This window comes from Truncatella angustata, assembly GCF_020726525.1.
Source record: "Truncatella angustata strain MPI-SDFR-AT-0073 chromosome Unknown BKA67scaffold_15, whole genome shotgun sequence".
Lineage (NCBI taxonomy): Eukaryota > Fungi > Ascomycota > Sordariomycetes > Amphisphaeriales > Sporocadaceae > Truncatella > Truncatella angustata.
In genome coordinates, this window is record NW_025763395.1 from 390,450 (window position 1) to 408,834 (window position 18,385).

At 51.2% G+C, this 18,385-nt stretch overlaps 6 protein-coding genes and 1 non-coding gene across 7 annotated transcripts; 4 read left to right on the forward strand and 3 right to left on the reverse strand.

Moving 5' to 3' along the window:
• The first annotated feature begins 991 nt into the window (after positions 1-991).
• Positions 992-3,597, forward strand: BKA67DRAFT_145476 (uncharacterized protein). The gene is made up of 4 exons (XM_046095084.1): positions 992-1,159; positions 1,217-1,569; positions 1,624-3,282; positions 3,342-3,597. Exons 1-4 carry the CDS (start codon positions 1,108-1,110, stop codon positions 3,417-3,419), a joined length of 2,142 nt encoding a protein of 713 aa, XP_045950904.1. The 5' UTR covers positions 992-1,107; the 3' UTR covers positions 3,420-3,597.
• A 2,613-nt stretch (positions 3,598-6,210) lies between these two features.
• Positions 6,211-8,061, forward strand: BKA67DRAFT_145494 (uncharacterized protein). The gene has a single exon (XM_046095085.1). It carries the CDS (start codon positions 6,651-6,653, stop codon positions 8,031-8,033), a length of 1,383 nt encoding a protein of 460 aa, XP_045950905.1. The 5' UTR covers positions 6,211-6,650; the 3' UTR covers positions 8,034-8,061.
• Positions 8,062-8,748: 687 nt separating this feature from the next.
• Positions 8,749-11,050, reverse strand: BKA67DRAFT_665579 (heterokaryon incompatibility protein-domain-containing protein; the record flags this gene model as incomplete). Its single annotated transcript, XM_046108570.1, has 2 exons — positions 8,749-10,448; positions 10,495-11,050. 2 exons carry the CDS (start codon positions 11,048-11,050, stop codon positions 8,749-8,751), a joined length of 2,256 nt encoding a protein of 751 aa, XP_045950906.1.
• Positions 11,051-11,497: 447 nt separating this feature from the next.
• Positions 11,498-11,568, reverse strand: BKA67DRAFT_t198. The gene has a single exon. It is a non-coding gene; the product is annotated as a tRNA-Gly (tRNA).
• Positions 11,569-13,385: 1,817 nt separating this feature from the next.
• On the forward strand, positions 13,386-14,649 carry BKA67DRAFT_542737 (pectin lyase A; the record flags this gene model as incomplete). Its single annotated transcript, XM_046101151.1, has 3 exons — positions 13,386-13,893; positions 13,959-14,020; positions 14,074-14,649. The coding sequence occupies 3 exons, from the start codon at positions 13,386-13,388 to the stop codon at positions 14,647-14,649; spliced, it is 1,146 nt and encodes a 381-aa protein (XP_045950907.1).
• A 363-nt stretch (positions 14,650-15,012) lies between these two features.
• Positions 15,013-16,751, forward strand: BKA67DRAFT_145617 (pyridoxal phosphate-dependent transferase). The gene is made up of 3 exons (XM_046095086.1): positions 15,013-15,356; positions 15,422-15,885; positions 15,945-16,751. Exons 1-3 carry the CDS (start codon positions 15,324-15,326, stop codon positions 16,666-16,668), a joined length of 1,221 nt encoding a protein of 406 aa, XP_045950908.1. The 5' UTR covers positions 15,013-15,323; the 3' UTR covers positions 16,669-16,751.
• On the reverse strand, positions 16,665-18,065 carry BKA67DRAFT_528729 (fungal-specific transcription factor domain-containing protein; the record flags this gene model as incomplete). Its single annotated transcript, XM_046098978.1, has 1 exon — positions 16,665-18,065. A coding segment is annotated over one exon (1,401 nt), but the record flags the coding sequence as incomplete, so codon positions are not given.
• Between the last annotated feature and the right edge of the window lie 320 nt (positions 18,066-18,385).

An 18,385-nucleotide genomic window follows, 5' to 3' on the forward strand; every position in this document is an offset into this window, starting at 1 on the left:
CGGCAGGGGGACATGGAAACGATGGGTTTCATCTCACAGCAAACGGGCATCTCGCAGATGGAAGCGCGGATCAAGCGGCAGAATCGTCAGTTACTACTACGACAACAGCAACATACATGGCAACTATCGATGCGCGGACAACAACAGATGTCGGGGATGGCATCATCTCAGCCTCGGGGCCAACAGTCGGAGGTCAGAACTCTGCATACTCAAGGCCGAGTCTCTCATGCGACGGTAACATCCTCCGCCCAGGTGGAGGGTGTTCTGGCAGATCAGACAGCTTGGCTGTGAACGAACAAGCACAAGTCCAGCGACACATGGATACGATGACGAGCCGGCCGGAAAGTCGCTGCAGGAAATGGCGCTCGGGGACTACGGAGTTGATGTTAGTGCTTTTTTTTTTTTTTTTTGGACAGATGTAAGATGGCACGGGCATATTTGACTCGATTGAATTAGGGCGAGTCTGAAAACCCCATTCGAGATATCCTTGCCACAATACATGGTCCGAAAAACAAGCTCCCAAGATGTGGACAAGCATGAGTTGTTGTTTTTATTGTTGTTTGATACGATCGGGTTAACGACAGAAGTCATCAATCTTAACCTAGTTTATGTTGCGCCAATCATTTCAGGCAGTACTGCCAGTAATTTACAGCCCCGCTGAGGGAACAAGAATTCTGCGTAATTTCCAGGTGTTGCCAATTATTTGTTGCGCTACTAGTCTAACCTAGTTAATGCTATTGCTACGGCGGAAGGAAGGAAGACTCGGGTAACGTTATTCAAGCGTGTCAATCACATCGAACCATTAACTCGATGTTCCACTAGGTTACTAGGTAACAGGTGTCGGAATTTACGCAGGCATGGCTGCTCACCTTAGTGCTTTCCGACAAGTGTCCTCAGGTCATTTGGTCATCTTTTGGCGCTGAGAAAGTTCGGAAGCCTCAATCGCAGCATCCTGAAAGCTCGGCCTCGGTGAATACGTCTGAAGTCCGGACCCGAGTTTCACAATCCCCGAGTTCGATGGATATGGGTTGTTTTGAAGGCTTCCAAGCACGCGACGGTCTTTGTTTCTTTTTCCTGTGACACCCTTCGAACACCGAGATCCTCGCAATGGCCGAAGCCGAAGTTTTGAACAATGTCCGCAGACGGCGGCGGGTCGTTAGTGAGTGCAGTCCGATGTCGTCGCCAGCTTGAGCACTATCATTTACAGCCATCTCAGAAAGCTGCGAGCAATGTAGGAAAAGGAAACTCAGGTGTGATAGAGAGCTTCCGTGTAGGCCTTGCAAGGCATCTAGACAGGCCCTGAAATGCACATACGATGCTAGCGTCAGCAGGACTTCTACATCTCCTACAGCGCAAGTAATAGGTGCTAGAGGTGCGAGACCACAACCAGACCATGTAACGGCTAGTGTAGAGCAAGATCCAGTGGTTCACTCGTTGAGCCTTGCAACCGGGAAGGCTTGGCCTTCCACCACTTCGAGCCCCCATCCGACACCTCATCCGCATTTACGTACAGAGACCGACAAGACGAGGATGTTTGGTCAAAGTCATTGGATGCATGCCTTCGATCAGGTAAGTCTTATCTCCCAGTTTGCTTCGAAATTTCAAACTGAAGGTATCAAAAAGGCCCAATTGCTGGCGAGTATTCAAACGCACTCTGCGTATGCCACATCGTTGCAGGGTGAAATCATAACTCTCGTGAAAGATGCATCCAAGACTCGAATCAAGATCAAGAATAAACGATCGGCTAATGTGGTCGATCCTGTTCCGGATCTGCTTAATACGCTCCCGACGAAAGACTTATGCGACCAACTTGTTGAAAACTACTTGAGATTATTCGAACCTATGTTCCGGATCTTACATGTTCCTTCTTTCAGAACAGATTACCAACAATTCTGGGAGAACCAACAACTGGGCACCAAACCTTTCTTACTCAAGCTGCTAATGATTCTTACTATTGGGTCCATCTTCCATCCAGATCGAGCGGAATCGGATAGTGTTCGAACCCCGGCTCATGCCTGGGTCCAGGCTGTCCAATGGTGGTTGACTGGGCCTACTGAAAAAGCGGCAATGTGTATGGACGGCGTGCAGGTCTTCTGCCTTATGGTCCTCGCGCGACATTCCAACTCGTTGGGAGGTTCCACTCCCATCAGTACCGATTCGTTGCTGAAGTTGGCTTTCTCCATCGGACTGCACGTGGATCCAGCTACCTTCCCATCTTTAGGCCCATTCCAACGTGAGATGCGACGACGACTCTGGGCAACTGTACTTGAGATTATGGTGATGTCATCACTTGACTCGAGCTTACCTCTGTTGATCTCGATGGACGACTTTACGAGTAGCATGGCGTCTAACATCAACGACACTGACATAGCACCCAAAATGGACACATTGCCGGAGTTGAGGACTGAGACCGAGTTCACCGATATGTCTGTTTCGTTGGTCCTGCAGAAGTCCCTGCAATGTCGATTGCTTGTCGTGCGGAAGCTCAACAACATACATCCCCCAATTTCTTATGACGACACGGTCAAACTTGGGAATGAGCTTAGCCAACATTGTCGCGATGTATCGCGAAGCTTCCAGAGCGTTTTCTCGTCGGACTCGAGAGCATCGAACTTCCATCGCAAATTTGTGGATTCCTACATTCGACGGTTCTTACTGTTAATATCTCGACTCTATCTACTCCAAGCGCACAGAGATCCACGGTATTTATTTGCACGAAAAACATGCCTGGAATGCTGCCAGATCATTTCATCACACGTGTATAGCCTTCAATTACCTTCACCTGTCACGGACGAATTCTTGCTCTTAGCAATGAGAGGAAGTGGGCTCTTCAAAGGTCCTCTGGGCCAGGACATCATTATATCCTTAAGCTTGGAAATCTCAACTCAATTGGAAGAAGAGTGCGACTCACCTGAAAATCCACTCAATAAATCTGACCCTCTTATCCAGCTCTCTCGGGCGGCTAGACGACCACTCGTTGACACCCTTAGACATATCCATGGGCAGTTGCGCCACATCATTGCCCTGGGCCGACCAAGCTGCAAACGCTACATCAAGCTGTCGGCAATCTTGGCCCACATCGACGCTGTCGAGTCAGGTGTTGAGGATCCCAGACCCAAAATCATGGACGCAATGATCGAAAGCATAAGAGTGTGCATGGAGCTCATGATTCAGACGTTAGACCGAGAAACGACGAGTGGCGTCGGCACTCCTTGGACCGAAGACACGAACAATGGCTGGGCTGATTCTTGGGGCTTATTAGGCTTTGATACTGACTTCATAGTAAGCAAATCCCTCTATGGCCTTTTTGGTAACGTATTAATCTCGGTCACCACTTACAGGATCCCACCCTGGCTTTGAACTTGCCAGTCATGATGGGTACGAATTACGCCAACGATGGTGCAAATGGCCTACCTTGAGGCAAATCATAAATTTGACATACGGGTACTCAAGCATGAAGCGATAACGACTCCGGCATAGTGAGATTTAACTGCAGTCTTCATAAAGCCACACCACCGGAGAATTCCTTGTACCTTTGGATATATTCTAAACCCCGTTCAAGCCGTGCCAAACTTGTCACCACGTCGCTATCGACTAGAGTGTCAACGGAACTTCTCAATAGAATCGCAACATTCTGTGTGGAAGCGTAGCATTCCGAGATTCAAATCTTGTCAGTCAGTGATTTAGCACCAGAGGCTACTAAATACGTACAGGTTGTCCGTTAGTGCTATGGACCGCCTGGGTACGAAGATTATCGGGCCTTGGACACACTACTATGCTTACGGCACCACCGATCATGTGCAGATCGTCCTTCAGAATGGTGCTTATGCCAACCTACATTTCCCGTCACGATGTTCCTGGGGACGAACATGACTCGAGCACTAGGACGGCTGTTGCGACCCAGAGAGCTTTGGCAAAACTCGCCTTTCTTTTGAAGCATGTAGCTCGTATGGATGACGAGTAAATTGACTATCCAAAAAATTTGCGAGGTGATTGAATACTGGCTGGAGGACTACTTCGGCTCAGGTCGTGTCATGCGCTTGGGCAAACTAGAAGTGCTGCGAAGGTACCTGAGATAACGTCCCGATGTCAATATATTTGATCATGATGGGATGATTCCTGCTACCCGGACCCTCGCCGCTGACAATCAGCGAGGTGTGCTCGTACTGAGATGATACGGTGCTGATGTCTTCATGTCCGTCAACCACTGCATTAGCCATACGAAATGGCCTGTTGTATGTAGTCAAATCTATTTTCGGTACCGGTACCATGCTTGTTGCATAGCAGGCCAGATAATGCGGATATGCTAAGGTCTCGAGGTCTCATATCCCGAGCCTGTCAAAAAGTAGATGGAATCAGCCATAGAAAGTGGATTGATACAGTTGTTTACTTTCTGCAGATCCGTGATCCATTGAACACACCCTAATGGAATGGTTCACAGGGAGAGTTTTCTAATGACACTTGCACACTCCCCAGGTATGGGGCTTTTGTTTTACAACTCTGTCGTCGATCAAGAAGTGACTTGTGGCGAGTCAACTTTGGCGTCCTTCGACTATAATTTGGCTATTGAAGACTTCTTGCTAGTCGTTGGTGATGAGGGACGAGACAAAAGAGAGGAATCTGGTAGGCGGGGGAAATCCTTCCGTTGGCAGAGCACTTTAGGGAGGTTTTCGTGTGCGGCCGAACCTCCGACTGAGACAACAAACTTGACCATGACAATTTTTTCTTTTGAGTGTGCGGATCAGAAAACTATAGGAAGTGCGGAGAGTGGGGTACGTGGTGGTCGGCATCCTTCTCGCGGCTAATTACTTCCATAAAAAGAGATGATTTAGACGATGCTCAAAACCTGTAGTCGGACTTTTCGCTTACTATGTAGCATGGCCGATATCAAATCTTAATTGTCGGGTAAGCTCCACGTGTGCTCCTCGTGCGCTCTCTTCGTGCGCTTAGACGACGAGATTACTGATACTCGTCGCGCCTAAAGAATTGCTATGGCGAGGCCATCCAAGGAGTCGGCTGTCTCGTGAATGCCGTCCATTGTCAGCAAACGACCACGCCGCGTTGTGACCCATTAGCACGAGCACTGACTCAACGTGACTCGATAGAACTGCAAAGATGTCTCATTTGAGCTACTCGTCTGACGGGCTTAGTGTCAATGTCTCAGGACTAGTTCAACGTGTTGAAAAAGCCTGCGCCTAGCCGCAAGGCGCACCACTTGGATCTCATAGTGCCAAGGCTTCAAATTCATCGCCCCAAGAGTGCAGATAGGTTCCCCAGTGGTGACAAATAATTCTCAGGTTATCGTGGTTCCCACCTGGATGGGAAACGATGGTCCTCATCATGTCCAAAGATGGGTAAAAACTACGGCTGTGCAATTGGGCACATAAAGTTTGATTTCGAACCCGGTGTTCTGGGTCGGGGTATCTGAAGCCGTTGTCTCTGAAAATCAAATCTTCATCATATGGCCATGGACGCCTTCCTTGGCACACGTTTTCGTCCGGTCTAACCTTAAGCACCTGCAACGATCTCAAGAGGCTTGCGGTGATGTTCTCCCGATCTCAGCTGCGGAAGCTATTTTGGTGGGCTGCCGCTGGCGCGCGGATAAATGGGCCATGTTTAATTTCCCGACAAACACGCTATCCACATGCCTTTACGCTCACGACGCTAACCGGCCTCTTCGGCAGCCTCCCACGTTTTTGCTGCGTTTTTGCTCGTGGCAATGTCTCTCCCACAGGACACTCCGGTTATATCTACTTGCTTGGCGTCTGATGTCTCCCATCGCTCATCATCCCTGACAGATAGTGTGAGCTGTACTTATCAGACCAGCAGCTATGCCGCGATGTTTGATTCGGCGTTTCCTCTGCCGGATCCGTAGAGCTCTCATCAACGCCCACGAAGACACTTTCAACGTGCAGCTCCATGCGTTGAGCCTAATGCAGTGCCCCTGCGCTTGTGGTGACCTCTTTCGTATCTGCCGTGGAGACACCACTTCGGGTTGGTGTGAATTGCGGTTTCCTCAATCCTGGTGGTTTGGCGGTGTCATCCGGCTTCCATCCGATCTTGAAATGCGCCCGGCAGTCTGCTTGGACTACCTACGTACCTGAGCTAGTCAGCCGCCGGTCTATGCGCCGTCGGTGCGCTCTGGCGATCCGGAATCGTCGAATAAGTCTAAATTGATCTGACTTTGGTTAGCGCGACGCCATACACAAGCACTTGTACTATGTAGACCCGGCTGTTCCCTACGAGCCACTACTCTATGGCTGTGAACTGAATATACGAACACACAGACTCAGCCCAAGGCATCAGGTAAGCATTCACGCGGTGGTAACCGGTGATGCTCTCCCGTCTCCACCGTTCGAGGCCATCCCAACGGGCAGGCTAACTACGACCTGACCACGACACTGGGTCATTTCCTGATTCGGCGACAACGATGCTCAAAACTTCCTCAGCCGGAGGCTCCGCCGACATGCCAGCTCGATCATGTATATATAGAATAATGATTTCTCCCTTCAAGTTGCTTCCATTCCTCATCACACAACAAACAACAGTCTCTTGACTCACATTCACTGAAACCCATTCATTCATTCATTCGTTCACTCATTCTTTAGTGATACACTCTCTAAACGCTTTTGCAACCAACCAACTTCAAAATGGTTCGCTCACTCCTTCTTCTCGGAGCTGCCAGCCTCGTCGCTGCCTCTCCTGCCCCGGCTCTGCTCAACTTTGACATTGTCAACGCCGCTCCCGCCCCTTCGGTCACTGGCCCTGACCCTGCCGCCGTTCAAGAGACCGGTATTTACAATGCCGCATCCGCCTCAGCCAGCGCTGTCGCTGCCGTTACTGGTGTAGCCACCGCTAGCGCTGTTACTGCTGAGAAGCGCAGCATCGACTCTGCCAACCTCGACAAGCGCACTTTCTGCTTCTTCGGCTTCGGCTGGTGTGGCTCGAGCTACAGCAGCTCTAGCAGCAGCAAGTCTTCCACCAGCACAGCCAAGGCTGTCTCAACCACTGCTTATGCTACTACTACTGCTACTGCCGTGGTCACCACTGCTCCTGCTACCACTTCGCTTGCTACCAGCTACAACGTCGCCCCTTCGAGCTGCACTCCTGTGAGCTGGACCAACACATTCGCCTTCACTTCTGACACTGCTTGCCCTACTCCTTACGAGGTCGGCACCTACTGTGGATTCATCAACCCTGAGGATCCTTGCGCTGCTCAGCCTGACGGATACGGCCCCAAGACCACCCCCGATACTTCTGACGCCTTCTTGGTCAATGATGTCTACCACAAGCTCGCCAAGAGCGCCGCCGCTCCCTCTGGTTACGCTTCCACTTTCACTGACTTGAATGCCGCCGTCAACGCCAACAGCTACATGGGTCTCTATACTCTCCAGAGCTATGATGTCGCTACTTGTGCCGCCAAGTGTGACTCCACCAGCCTTTGCACCGCTTTCAACATCTACGTCGAGCGTGACCCCCAGTTCAACCCTGACCAGTGCTCTTGCACCGGCAATGATGTTCCTTCCATCACCAACTTCAAGTGCACTCTCTGGGGATCTGGTGTCCAGCCCGGCGCCGCTGTCAACACTGGCGAGACCCGCAGCGGCTTCAGTGTTGTCATCACCGGCTCCAACGGTTACGAGAAGACCAACAACACCACCCCTGTTACTCCTCCCGGCTGGACCAAGCCCCAGAAGTGCTCCGGTATCCACGATCACCCTCGCACCTGCCTCGGTGAGAAGATGTTCAAGGGTGTCTTCGATGTCAACGTCTGCGCCACCTACGCCACTGCTCAGAACGCCATCAACAAGAAGGCCGGCCTCCTCTCTACCATCCTCAGCTTGTTTGGATACAACCCCAACAAGTGCAACTTCTTCAACGCCTTCATGCTGACCCAGGACGGTGTTGCCCAGGGTACCTACTGCAAGCTCTTCGCCCAGCAGTACGACTCCAAAGTTGCTGTCTCTGTCCCTGGTTGGTCCTCTAGCCACTTCTACGGTGTCGAATCCTCTTGGTCTTTCTGCAGCTCTTAAACTTGTCTCGGGCGGCTTTTCCCAAAGCCCGCACAGACACACAATAACTTTCTTCCTACTGTACCAGTAGTCCTCTTAGGGAATCACACTCATTGAACTTTTTGTGCTTGGTCGAATTCAGAAAGGCGCCTTGTGGAGGGAAATTGGTCGGAGTCGGGCATATCTTATAGACTACTGTTAATGTTTCAATCGTTAATGCAATGTTATAACCAAACCACCTCCTCGAAAACCTCAGTGACTTGTATTGCATAAACAACTGTCTTCGCTATTGAAAGAGTGGCTACCGAGGTACTTGGAAAGATAAGCTTATCCCACCAGAACCATGGTCTCGAACTGGATCCATATTCGTGGCCACCTGCCTTTTTGTCTTCTCTGCAGTCAAATTTTACCTCTCACTCCGAACCGGGACGGTTGACCATCAACCTACTGGATCAGGGAAGGGCGCAGTTTCCGTGTCGTACTGGTTCTACCGCAGGCAGGGCAGATTGTCTCCTCACAGATTGCCCTCGTGTACTAGGCTTCGCACGACTATTTAATGGGCAATATAACTAGATTGTTTCTCTATTTGGAGGGCTTCAAGCTTGTGGCTGGTTTTAGAACAACTCAGATATCATACATGTCTGAGCAGTGGTCAATCTCTATGGGAAAGAAAGCCTTTGCATTTTTACTAGATTTTGTCATGACAATAAAATACCTGCTGTCCAACTGCGCATATTCATTCAATCGTAATTAGATACGGCGATTCCGTATGCTGAGGATTCGAAGAGACCTCGGTGTGTACAGAATCTGCTGTGGAAGCGCCCATCCTGTCCAGGACCGGCACAAATTCATGATAAAAACAGAGATTTTGTTCACACGAGTCTGCTGAGTCCTCTATTTCGGGCTGGTGCCTGAAGTTGAATGCCCCGACCCGGCGAAAGAAACCTTCATCACGTTTGGCCAATACAATACCGCAGAACGTCAACTCCGGCCAGTATTCGTATGTATTGTCGAACTCCTCAGCAGACAATGATTCTTCCCATTCGAGTTGCGGCTTATTGCGATATTCTGGTTTCGGAAACCCATAGCAGCTCCCCGTCTCGCCTTGCATGACGACAAGTAAATAGACAGGGTCGCCGTTCGACACGGAGACGTCGTCCAGGCAGTCCAAGACAACTGGGAATGTGCATTCTATCCCCTCGACACGCACAGTCTCGGTGGTCGTCCCCCTTGAGTTTCCTCGCACAGGTTTGGAAGCTCTCTCAAGGCGTCCATGGACTAGGCCAGAGCATTTAATAGACACTTCACCACCAGTGACCGCACCGAACGGGTCGGGAGTTGCAAGTGTTATCTGCGCATCGACGACGAAGGCGTGTTGTTGTACAGTTTTCGGGCTGTCGTCCCATGTCCAGTACCAGGTTTGGCCCTTGACAGACGCCCACGACCAAGTGGGTATGCCCAGGTCTGGACGATCATATCTATCTTCCGGAAGCCATATTTCCCAGCAAAGTTGCATGATAAGCTGTTTCCTCCACAATCCCGCGAGATAGTCGTCGGACGTGACCTCATACTGTCGACTCGCAATGCCGGATAGTGCAGGCAGCCGGTCAGAATCCCAAGTCAATCTGGCGGCGGAATAGTACCGGATAACGTCAGGCCAGTACCACGCCTTATCTTCTGGACACACCATGTGTGAGCCGAGCTTGCCAGGGAACCCGTCAGGTTGGAATTCGGATCTGATCATTGTCCGACATTCCCAGAACAGACCGTTTGTGCCGAATCGAATCGTGCGCGCCGGTAGAAGTTTCTCCTGAAATGCCCATGCTCTGTGTGCCAAATGGGTATCCATGGAGGATTCTTCATAGACCGCTTGACAATGGAAATTCTGTACACGACAGAGTTCACTTGTTGTGACACGCGCACAGAACCCGCCAGAGTAGTGCGCTTGCGTGGTAAGACAGCCTTGGTGAACGTTGGTCGCAGTGGAAGCGGCGAGGCCGATGCAGGCACCGCCGTAGACGGATCGCATGCGTCCACTCTCCCTAAGCCAGTCATGGCTGTCGCTTTGCTTTTGAATGATGCAGAGTGCGTCGATCCAGATAAAATCTAGGCCCAACCGCCGCGCGATATGTATGGCATCCTGAAAGGTTTGAGGTAAGTTCTCGTTTGCAATACCACGTAGGAACAAGTCGTAGTTGTCTGATGTGAGTGTGGTAAACTGCTGATCGCCCCAGCGGTAACTCAAAGTGGCATATCGAGGGGCTGTTTGCAGAGCTGCGGTTTCTACCAGCTTAGTTGTGCTGTTGCCAATTGAGAGTAGTCTCGTAGGCATAGCGTAATGTTTTTTATTGCGACATTGCTCGTGGGATTGCAAGCAATCGTCCAGCCATAATTTTGCAAGACTCAAGGGCTCAACCTGCCGTTGCCACAAGTTGTCTTTGTGGTCTTAGTGATACGATAATCGACTAGACTTGAGACTCACCTGAAGGGCCCAGGTAATGCGACTGGAATTTTGCAACTACTCCGGGCATGTTGCAGTCCTTTGTCACTTTTCCAGGCCAATTGAGCCACAGTAGCAGTGGGTTTCTCGTATTGCCCCAGTTCTGTATGGACAGTGATGCGCATTCGTTGCTACTTAGAAGCCGAAGTCGAGTCTCGATTTTGCGAAACACATCAATGAGTCCCTCTTTTGTGAGACGGGACAAGAGGTATGCGCAGAATTTACAGCCCAGCCTGGTTGCCGCCTCAACCTCGAAGGTGTTGACGGGTCTACCGATACCGTGGTCCCATTCTTTCTTTCCAAGATCTGGCCAGTGGTCCAGCAGGTCTTGACATTTGGTACAGAATCCGTTATCAACATGTGTAGTCGATACTAGAAGTTGCACCTGGCACTCAATCTGATCGTGATCCAGGTCGTCGGCATGGACCGCGATTATGACGTCAGATTCAGGCGTCGTCATGCGGCTATCTAGACTCGTGTATTCCTGATACCATTTTTTCAATGATTCAGAATCAGTTGACTTCTGACTCAATTCCATTGTTTCGGATGATGTTCTTGTTGTAGCGTGTACTTGGTGGGACAAGAACATGATAGCCGCCAGACTCAGCCGGACAGTACCTCTTAGTTGCTCGAGTCCGAAAAGATGATGTGGGTGGGCCTAGAGGCAATAATATATTTATGTAGGCAGAACATTGCACCTGACAGAACGAGTCGCATTGCTGCGCCTCACATCCTCCTGCGAATCAGTCGGTATAACGAGTTGTGCGTCGCAGCATTCTGAGTGGCAAAGGCCTCTGGCCATTGGGGGGAAAGGTGAATGGTTGCCTGGTGCCACCAGTTGGGTAGATGCCTGAGGTGCACAATCCACCCTTGATAGATAGATAGCCTTCAGGAATCCCTCAGAATAGCTGAGGTACCACATCAAAGGTCGTCCAGCACCGACTACGTAGTAATCGAGCGAGGAACCCCGCCAAAAAGAATTCGCTGCACTAGCCGCGAATCGAACGCGGGGCCCATCGATGGCAACGATGGATTTTACCACTAAACCACTAGTGCTGCATTTGCTCCAGAGATGCTGATAGATGACTGCTGCAAAATATTGTACATATTCGTTGTGCGTATGCAATTACATAAAGAAATATCTTCATGACATCGTGGGCTCGGCTGGATTTCCAGGTGGGTGACGGCATGATTGGTGGGGAACTCCCAGGCTTGGAGTGGATAGGTGAAGTGGTCATGCTGCAGGTGCTACTGTAATTCATGGCCTTGTTAAGTCACTATGGTAGGTTTTTGGTAGACTCTGTGACTGAAGTGGTCGATCGAAACACCTGTGTAAGGTAGTAATTCTCTCGAAGTCGCAGGGGCGTCAAATTCACCGACAGGCAAGGTGACATTGCAGTACGTGAGAGACGACGTAAGTGGTGCCCAATATCTCGACTGGCGCCTAGTACACGGTCGAGCCGGTCGACGTTCGGTTTCCAATTCATCGAAATTGTGGGAAATCAGGCCTCTTCTACGTACAGTGAGCTCCAGGGGTGGTTGTTCCACCACCTGGAGTTCGTCTGCCTGTTGAGAACTGAGAACTGAAAACTGCAGCCGGCGGTGTTGACCAGCAGGGCAGTATTTTTTTGGCGGAGACCGTCCGAGATGTGGGGTTCAAAAGTGTCGAAGCGTCTCGACGCAGAAGACCAGGTCGTCTTCCAGAATCCGGAAATCCAGAGTCCATAATCATCGTCAAACGCCAAGAAATGTCATGTAAACAGCCCACTCCAGCACGAAGCCGGGTCGGGCATAGTGTTCAGTTGTTGATGACCGCGAAGTGCCGAGCCGTGGTGTCATGAAGAGTGCTGTCAGGCTGTGTGCTCTCGCAGCAGTCGAGCAGTAGTGCGCGCCAAGCCTGCAGGCGAGAAACTCGAGGCGAGTGCCAAGATCGCGTGCGTAACCTGCAGGTATATACAGAGATTCGATCCCAGGGTCAAATTGACACGGACTTTTCATTCGCTCGTTCGAGGTAACGAGCATATAAGCAGGTCCACACGAACCGTAATGTGCTAGAGCCAAATGACGAATGGCCACTGTGTTTGGCCCCGCAACGCGTCCACCCACCCCTGACTGCATACTATGTAGTAGTACAGTAGGTAGCGAAAGTTGGGAGGTTAGCGCTTTCTACGGAATATTTTTAGCACCCCTTCTCGCCTTTGCGTATGTGGAGTACTGTGCTAACATTCGGATCTTCGAATATATAGTGGCCTGTATATTGAATACGCGCACCAGGACACCAAAGCCCGGCACCTGCATGCTTGGCACTTTAAGCGGGGGTTTTTCTTGCGCGGGTAGGCCAGGGACGAGCCTCAACTCCCAGATTGAAAGTGGAACACAGGACAAGGCTGAAACCGTTGACTGACGCGGTTTACCCACCAGGCCCGTACATCTTTTACCTACTACGGTGCAAAGTGGTGGCATGTTTATTGTTATGCATCGTTTTATCTCGTACTTGGGAGCGTAGACCCTGTTGATGGAGCGCAGAATCTCAACACCATTCTAGTTGTCACCATCAAACGCACCAACAGGAAAAATGGACGTTGTGGGCAGAGGAAAGATGGGATAGAGTACAGCCATTTCCGAGCTGGGATTGCCGGCTCCGCTGTTCATGATGTCCGCATCCGGATGGGTACCACAATGCCCTTTTGAGGATCATGGTGAAGAACTCGCAGGAGACATATAAGCGGCCATGAGGCTCAATTACTGGGAAGAAATCATCACCTCATTCTCTACCACCCATTCATTCACCGCTGCGGGCTAGCGATTTCCACTGGTTATACTCTCTTCGTCTTTCCAGTTTTTCACTCTTTCATCGCTGCAGCTCGCCTATCATGGTCTCCTCAGCCATCTTCAAACTTGCGGCCCTTGCAGGTCTGGCACAAGCTGCTACCGTCAGCGTTTCCGGTTCTGCGGAAGGTTTCGCCTCCGGTGTCACTGGTGGTGGTTCCGCCACGGCAGTCTACCCCGACACCACCGACGAGCTGATCTCCTACCTCGGAGATGACGAGGCTCGCGTCATTGTCTTGACCAAGACTTTCGACTTCACCGGCACTGAGGGTACCACCACCTCCACCGGTTGTGCCCCCTGGGGTACCGCCTCCGCCTGCCAGCTTGCCATCAACCAGAACGACTGGTGCACCAACTACCAGGCCGACGCTCCCACCGTCTCCGTCTCCTACGACAATGCCGCCATCGAGGGTATCACCGTCGGTTCCGACAAGACCCTCATCGGCTCGGGCTCTTCCGGTATCCTCAACGGTAAGGGTCTGAGAATCGCCGGCGGCGCCAGCAACATCATTATCCAGAACATCAAGATCACCAACTTGAACCCTCAATACGGTACGTCTCCACTCCCTCCTAACCTCTTTTCCTCCCTCGAAGAGTTTGCTGACATAGCTTCATAGTCTGGGGTGGTGATGCCATCACTCTGGCCGACTGCGACAAGGTCTGGATCGACCACGTTACCGTACGTACCTCTCTGTCAGAACTACGATGCACGCCTAGCTAACATGAAGACAGACCTCTGCCATCGGCCGCCAGCACCTCGTCCTCGGTACTGCCGCCAGCGGCAGCGTGACCATCTCCAACTGCGACTTCGACGGTGAGAGTGACTGGTCCGCCACCTGCGACGGCTACCACTACTGGACCATCTACTTCGACGGCTCTGCCGACTTCGTCACCTTCAAGAACAACTACATCCACCACACTTCCGGCCGTGGCCCCAAGGTCGCCGGCTCCACCCTCCTCCACGCCGTCAACAACCTCTGGGCCGACACCGACTCCAGCGGCCACGCCTTCGAGATCGCCTCTGGTGCCTACGTCTTGGCCGAGGGCAATGTCTTCTCCGACGTCGACGTGCCCCAGGAGACCGGCGACGACGGTGCTCTGTACGCTGTCAACGACTCTTCCGCCGCCTCCTCGTGCTCCTCCTCCATCGGCCGCGTGTGCGTTGCCAACAGCTTCAGCAACTCCGGGTCCTGGACCGGCTCCGACAGCTCCGTCCTGTCCAAGTTCAGCAGCTACACTCTGGCTACCGCCGATTCCGCCTCCAGCGTTTCTGCCCTGTCCTCCTCCGCTGGTTTCGGTACCTTGTAACGAGTGGTTGTGATCTCTTCCGGGAGTGGAAACAGCTTTGCCTGCCTGCATCGTTGAGACTGAGTTACATTCTTTGCGCCCGACTAGGGTTGTACCTGTATATATTTATCTCGTCGTAAATAAAAACGCCTTTTGATGTGTACGCAGTCCATCTTTGATGATGCCGTGTCTTTCTGATATTTGGAGACCTTGTTGAATCGTAGTTGAGTTCTCGAGTGCTCCACGCCAAGAATGTCGATGTGAACATCTACGTGGTTGGCGGTGGGTGGGGTGCTCCTTAGTCTTCTGTCTCTATTTAGTTGTCGCATATCCAATACCTAGATGACCGGGACTTGGCTCGAAGACTTGGGCCATAGATCCGACAGAAGAGCCTCGTTTGACAAGTTTTTCTCTGTTATAGGAGGCCACGGATGGTAGTACATAATGAGGCACTTTGTCCGTTGTTTAAACTTGACACTTCCCCCATACCATTACCCTTTGGGGATAGTTAGGCGACGCAGCCAATCATGACTCTGCCCAACCCGCATAGTGACTCGCGACATCAAATCAGGGATTATGTGTGGTTCTGCTCAACAGAGTCCGGGCAACTTAAAAGGGCCGGATTGTCTCAAAAGGTTGACACAGATGCCCAAATTTACCCAATATCCTTTTGAAACACCTTGCAAGTCGCAAACATGGTTCGAATTGACGAGTTCGCCGTTGAACGAGTAAGTTTGCGCCATACCTACCCGCGACTACTGAGTGATCGTGCACTGATGGGGCATTGCTATAGTGGATGGACGATTATGAACAAAGCGCCAAGTACAATCTCGCTGAGACGTGCTGCGCCTCGATATCCTTGGACGACCTCATCAAGCTATCTGGTAGTTCTGTCACGTTGACAGACATCATCAGTCCTTCCAGAAAATTGATATATGGCGACATCCCTGGATCAGAAGGCCTGCGATCCCGAATCGGTGACCTCTATGCTTCGGGTTCCTGCGAGCCGCTCTCTCCTCAGGACGTTCTCGTGGCGAATGGTGCCATCCAAGCCAATTTTCTAGCTTTATACACCTGTGTCGGACCTGGCGATCACGTCATCTGCCATTATCCTACATACCAGCAGCTCTACACAGTCCCTACATCCCTTGGCGCTGAGGTCAGTCTGTGGAAAGCAAAGGAGGAGAGCGACTGGCGGATGGATCTCGACGAGCTGCGCGGAATGATCAAGGCCAATACCAAACTCATCATCATCAAGTAAGTCAAACCCAAGCTTCTCGGTTCACGAAGACGCACGGGTGTTGACCATAATCCAGCAACCCTCAAAATCCAACAGGCGCCGTGCAATCTCGAGCCGTGTTGCAAGGTGTTGTCGACATTGCCCAAGAGCATGATATCACAATTCTCAGCGACGAGGTGTACAGACCCTTGTTTCACTCACTAGACGCAGATGAGCAGGAAAACCCACCGTCTATCTTGTCGTTAGGATACGAAAAAACAATAGCCACTGGCTCCATGTCCAAGGCCTTCAGTCTGGCCGGTATTCGATTGGGTTGGATTGCCACTCGAAGCTCTGAGATCATGCGAGCTTGCTACTCGTGCCGCGACTATACTACCATCTCCGTCAGTCAACTGGACGATCAGGTCGCCACGTTTGCTCTCACAAAGCCTACACTGACAGCACTGCTTCAACGCAACGTTGAACTGGCCAGAAAGAATCTCCAAGTCCTGAGAGCCTTCCTCGAAGAATACAGCTGGGCATTTCGATGGGTCGCTCCAAAGGCAGGGACGACACTGCTGGTCAAAATGCTTGATCGGCAAGGCAAGGTTATTGACGATGTTGAGTTTTGTAAGCGCTTGCAAGGAGAGACCGGGGTCATGTTTGTGCCGGCGAGTCGATGCTTCGGCGGCGGCGTTGACTTTCGAGGATATATCCGTATAGGTTATGTCTCGGAACATGAAGTGTTGGTTGATGGCCTCCAAGCCCTGGAGCGTTTCATGTTGGACGGGTACGGAAAGCTTCCACTAGTATCTGCTTAGAACAAAACTATATCGAAGTGATTGTGAGCGATAAAATCGTTCCAGTGCAAGCTACTTCCCGAGTCCCAGTATGCTACCATGACATCGTGAGCTCGTGAGAAGTTTCCCAGACCGAGGACCTTCATCTCCATCATCCTGCCTTTAACAAAAGCCCTCTCTTGCGGTATGTCTGTGTCGCAGCCAGTACTAAAGATCGGCCAAAGAATAAGAATATTTGCGGATGAAGCCGAATTGATTTGTCGAATACAATTTAAGATGTTCGTTATGTCTGTTCTGACTTTCTCGTGGGTTTTAGGAAGAAGCAGGACGCGGCGATGTAGGTGTAAAAGTGCAGTGTAGACGAAGGCGGCGTGCGTCCAGCGAAGCTCTTCAGCTTTTAGTTCTCCGAGCAGCCGATGGGTCTCTTCCGACGCTGGGCGATACACAAGTGCCGTGATGCCAGCCTCGATTGCTTTGGTCTCAAGATCCCCCCGGCTGTCTACTGGGGCGGTTGTTCCAGGTTTGCCCACACCAGTGGTAAGGCGAATCTGTGACTCGCATTTGTGAATCAATGCTCCTAGACGAGCGAGAAACGGCCATAACTCTATCGAGTAGCCGCAAATATTGTCCACATATGCAGTATCAAGGTGCAGCGTTTTGACAATAGTTGTGAGTGGCCAGTATCGGCCATTTGACACAGAGCTGTCAGAACGTCCAGAGAGAATGGCTGCGATGTCCAGAGTTGAGTACCATTTGACCAGATACGACGTGAAGGTCTCATCAACACCAGTCGTATCTCCGAGCAGGACGGTGAGGATATCTCTGGCTCCATGTAAATGTGTCTTCCAAAGCTGCCGGTCCCCATGACAGACGTCATTCGTACACAGCATCATGGCTGTTAAAGCAGATGACAAGTCTGGACATCCGGCAGACTCTTCCAAGCTTTTCCTAAGATTCGTAATCGCTAAGTTGGTAAACCTCGACTTGAGGAGGTCTGCCCTCTGCGGATCATCTAACACTAAACGCGTGTGATGGCTGCAAGAAGCCGTCAAAGCAGCGTATAGCAAGTGTGGTGTGTAAATGGCGGTCCTGATGAGACGGTCGCCGAACTGCGGCGGAGCGAAGGGAAACAAGGTGTCACATGTCTGGGTTGCAAAATGATGCATAAAGAAGCGCAATTGAGGATGTTGCAGATACGGCGATGGACAATCGGGAAGACATTTTGGCAGGCTAGGTGTATAACCCCCCACCAACGATGAAACCTTAGGATCTGAAGCTTCAGCTCGCGACTCTGGAGACTGCCTTGTTCCAGCAGGAGGAGTGAAAATGACAAAGTTTGTGGCATATTTGCATTGGCTAGGCCACCGAGCGCAGCGTGAGCACACTGGTTGTTTCAGGTCGCACTTGGAAAAGGTGAGCGAAAGGACAGGTCTAACAATCAGTCTAGCAATGAGATACCTTCACTTTCTTCCTCCTGCATTCGGTGCAGCCGGTCCGGGTCCTTTGGACTGGTTGGCGGTTGTTGGGGCATGACATAGCGAGGAAAGGAGAGCAACATCCGAGACAAGGCTGGATGCGTTGCGATGCATCACCCACAATCAGTTGACCGAATCTGTTTAGGTTCACAATTTGTGCATAGCAGATTGCAACAATAGACAGCGCTTTTGCCTTGCCAATCGCGGATCATGTTGGTCTTCAGTTTGGCTGTTTTTCAGAGAAAAGTTCGCACCAAGGTTAG

Coding starts and splice junctions, on each gene's coding strand:
- BKA67DRAFT_145476 (XM_046095084.1), top strand. CDS start 1,108: ATGGCCGAAGCCGAAGTTTTGAACAATGTCCGCAGACGGCGGCGGGTC. Junction 1,570..1,623: donor GGATGCATGCCTTCGATCAG/GTAAGTCTTATC, acceptor GGTATCAAAAAG/GCCCAATTGCTGGCGAGTAT. Junction 3,283..3,341: donor GCTTTGATACTGACTTCATA/GTAAGCAAATCC, acceptor CACCACTTACAG/GATCCCACCCTGGCTTTGAA.
- BKA67DRAFT_145617 (XM_046095086.1), top strand. CDS start 15,324: ATGGTTCGAATTGACGAGTTCGCCGTTGAACGA. Junction 15,357..15,421: donor ACGAGTTCGCCGTTGAACGA/GTAAGTTTGCGC, acceptor GCATTGCTATAG/TGGATGGACGATTATGAACA. Junction 15,886..15,944: donor ACCAAACTCATCATCATCAA/GTAAGTCAAACC, acceptor ACCATAATCCAG/CAACCCTCAAAATCCAACAG.
- BKA67DRAFT_145494 (XM_046095085.1), top strand. CDS start 6,651: ATGGTTCGCTCACTCCTTCTTCTCGGAGCTGCCAGCCTCGTCGCTGCC.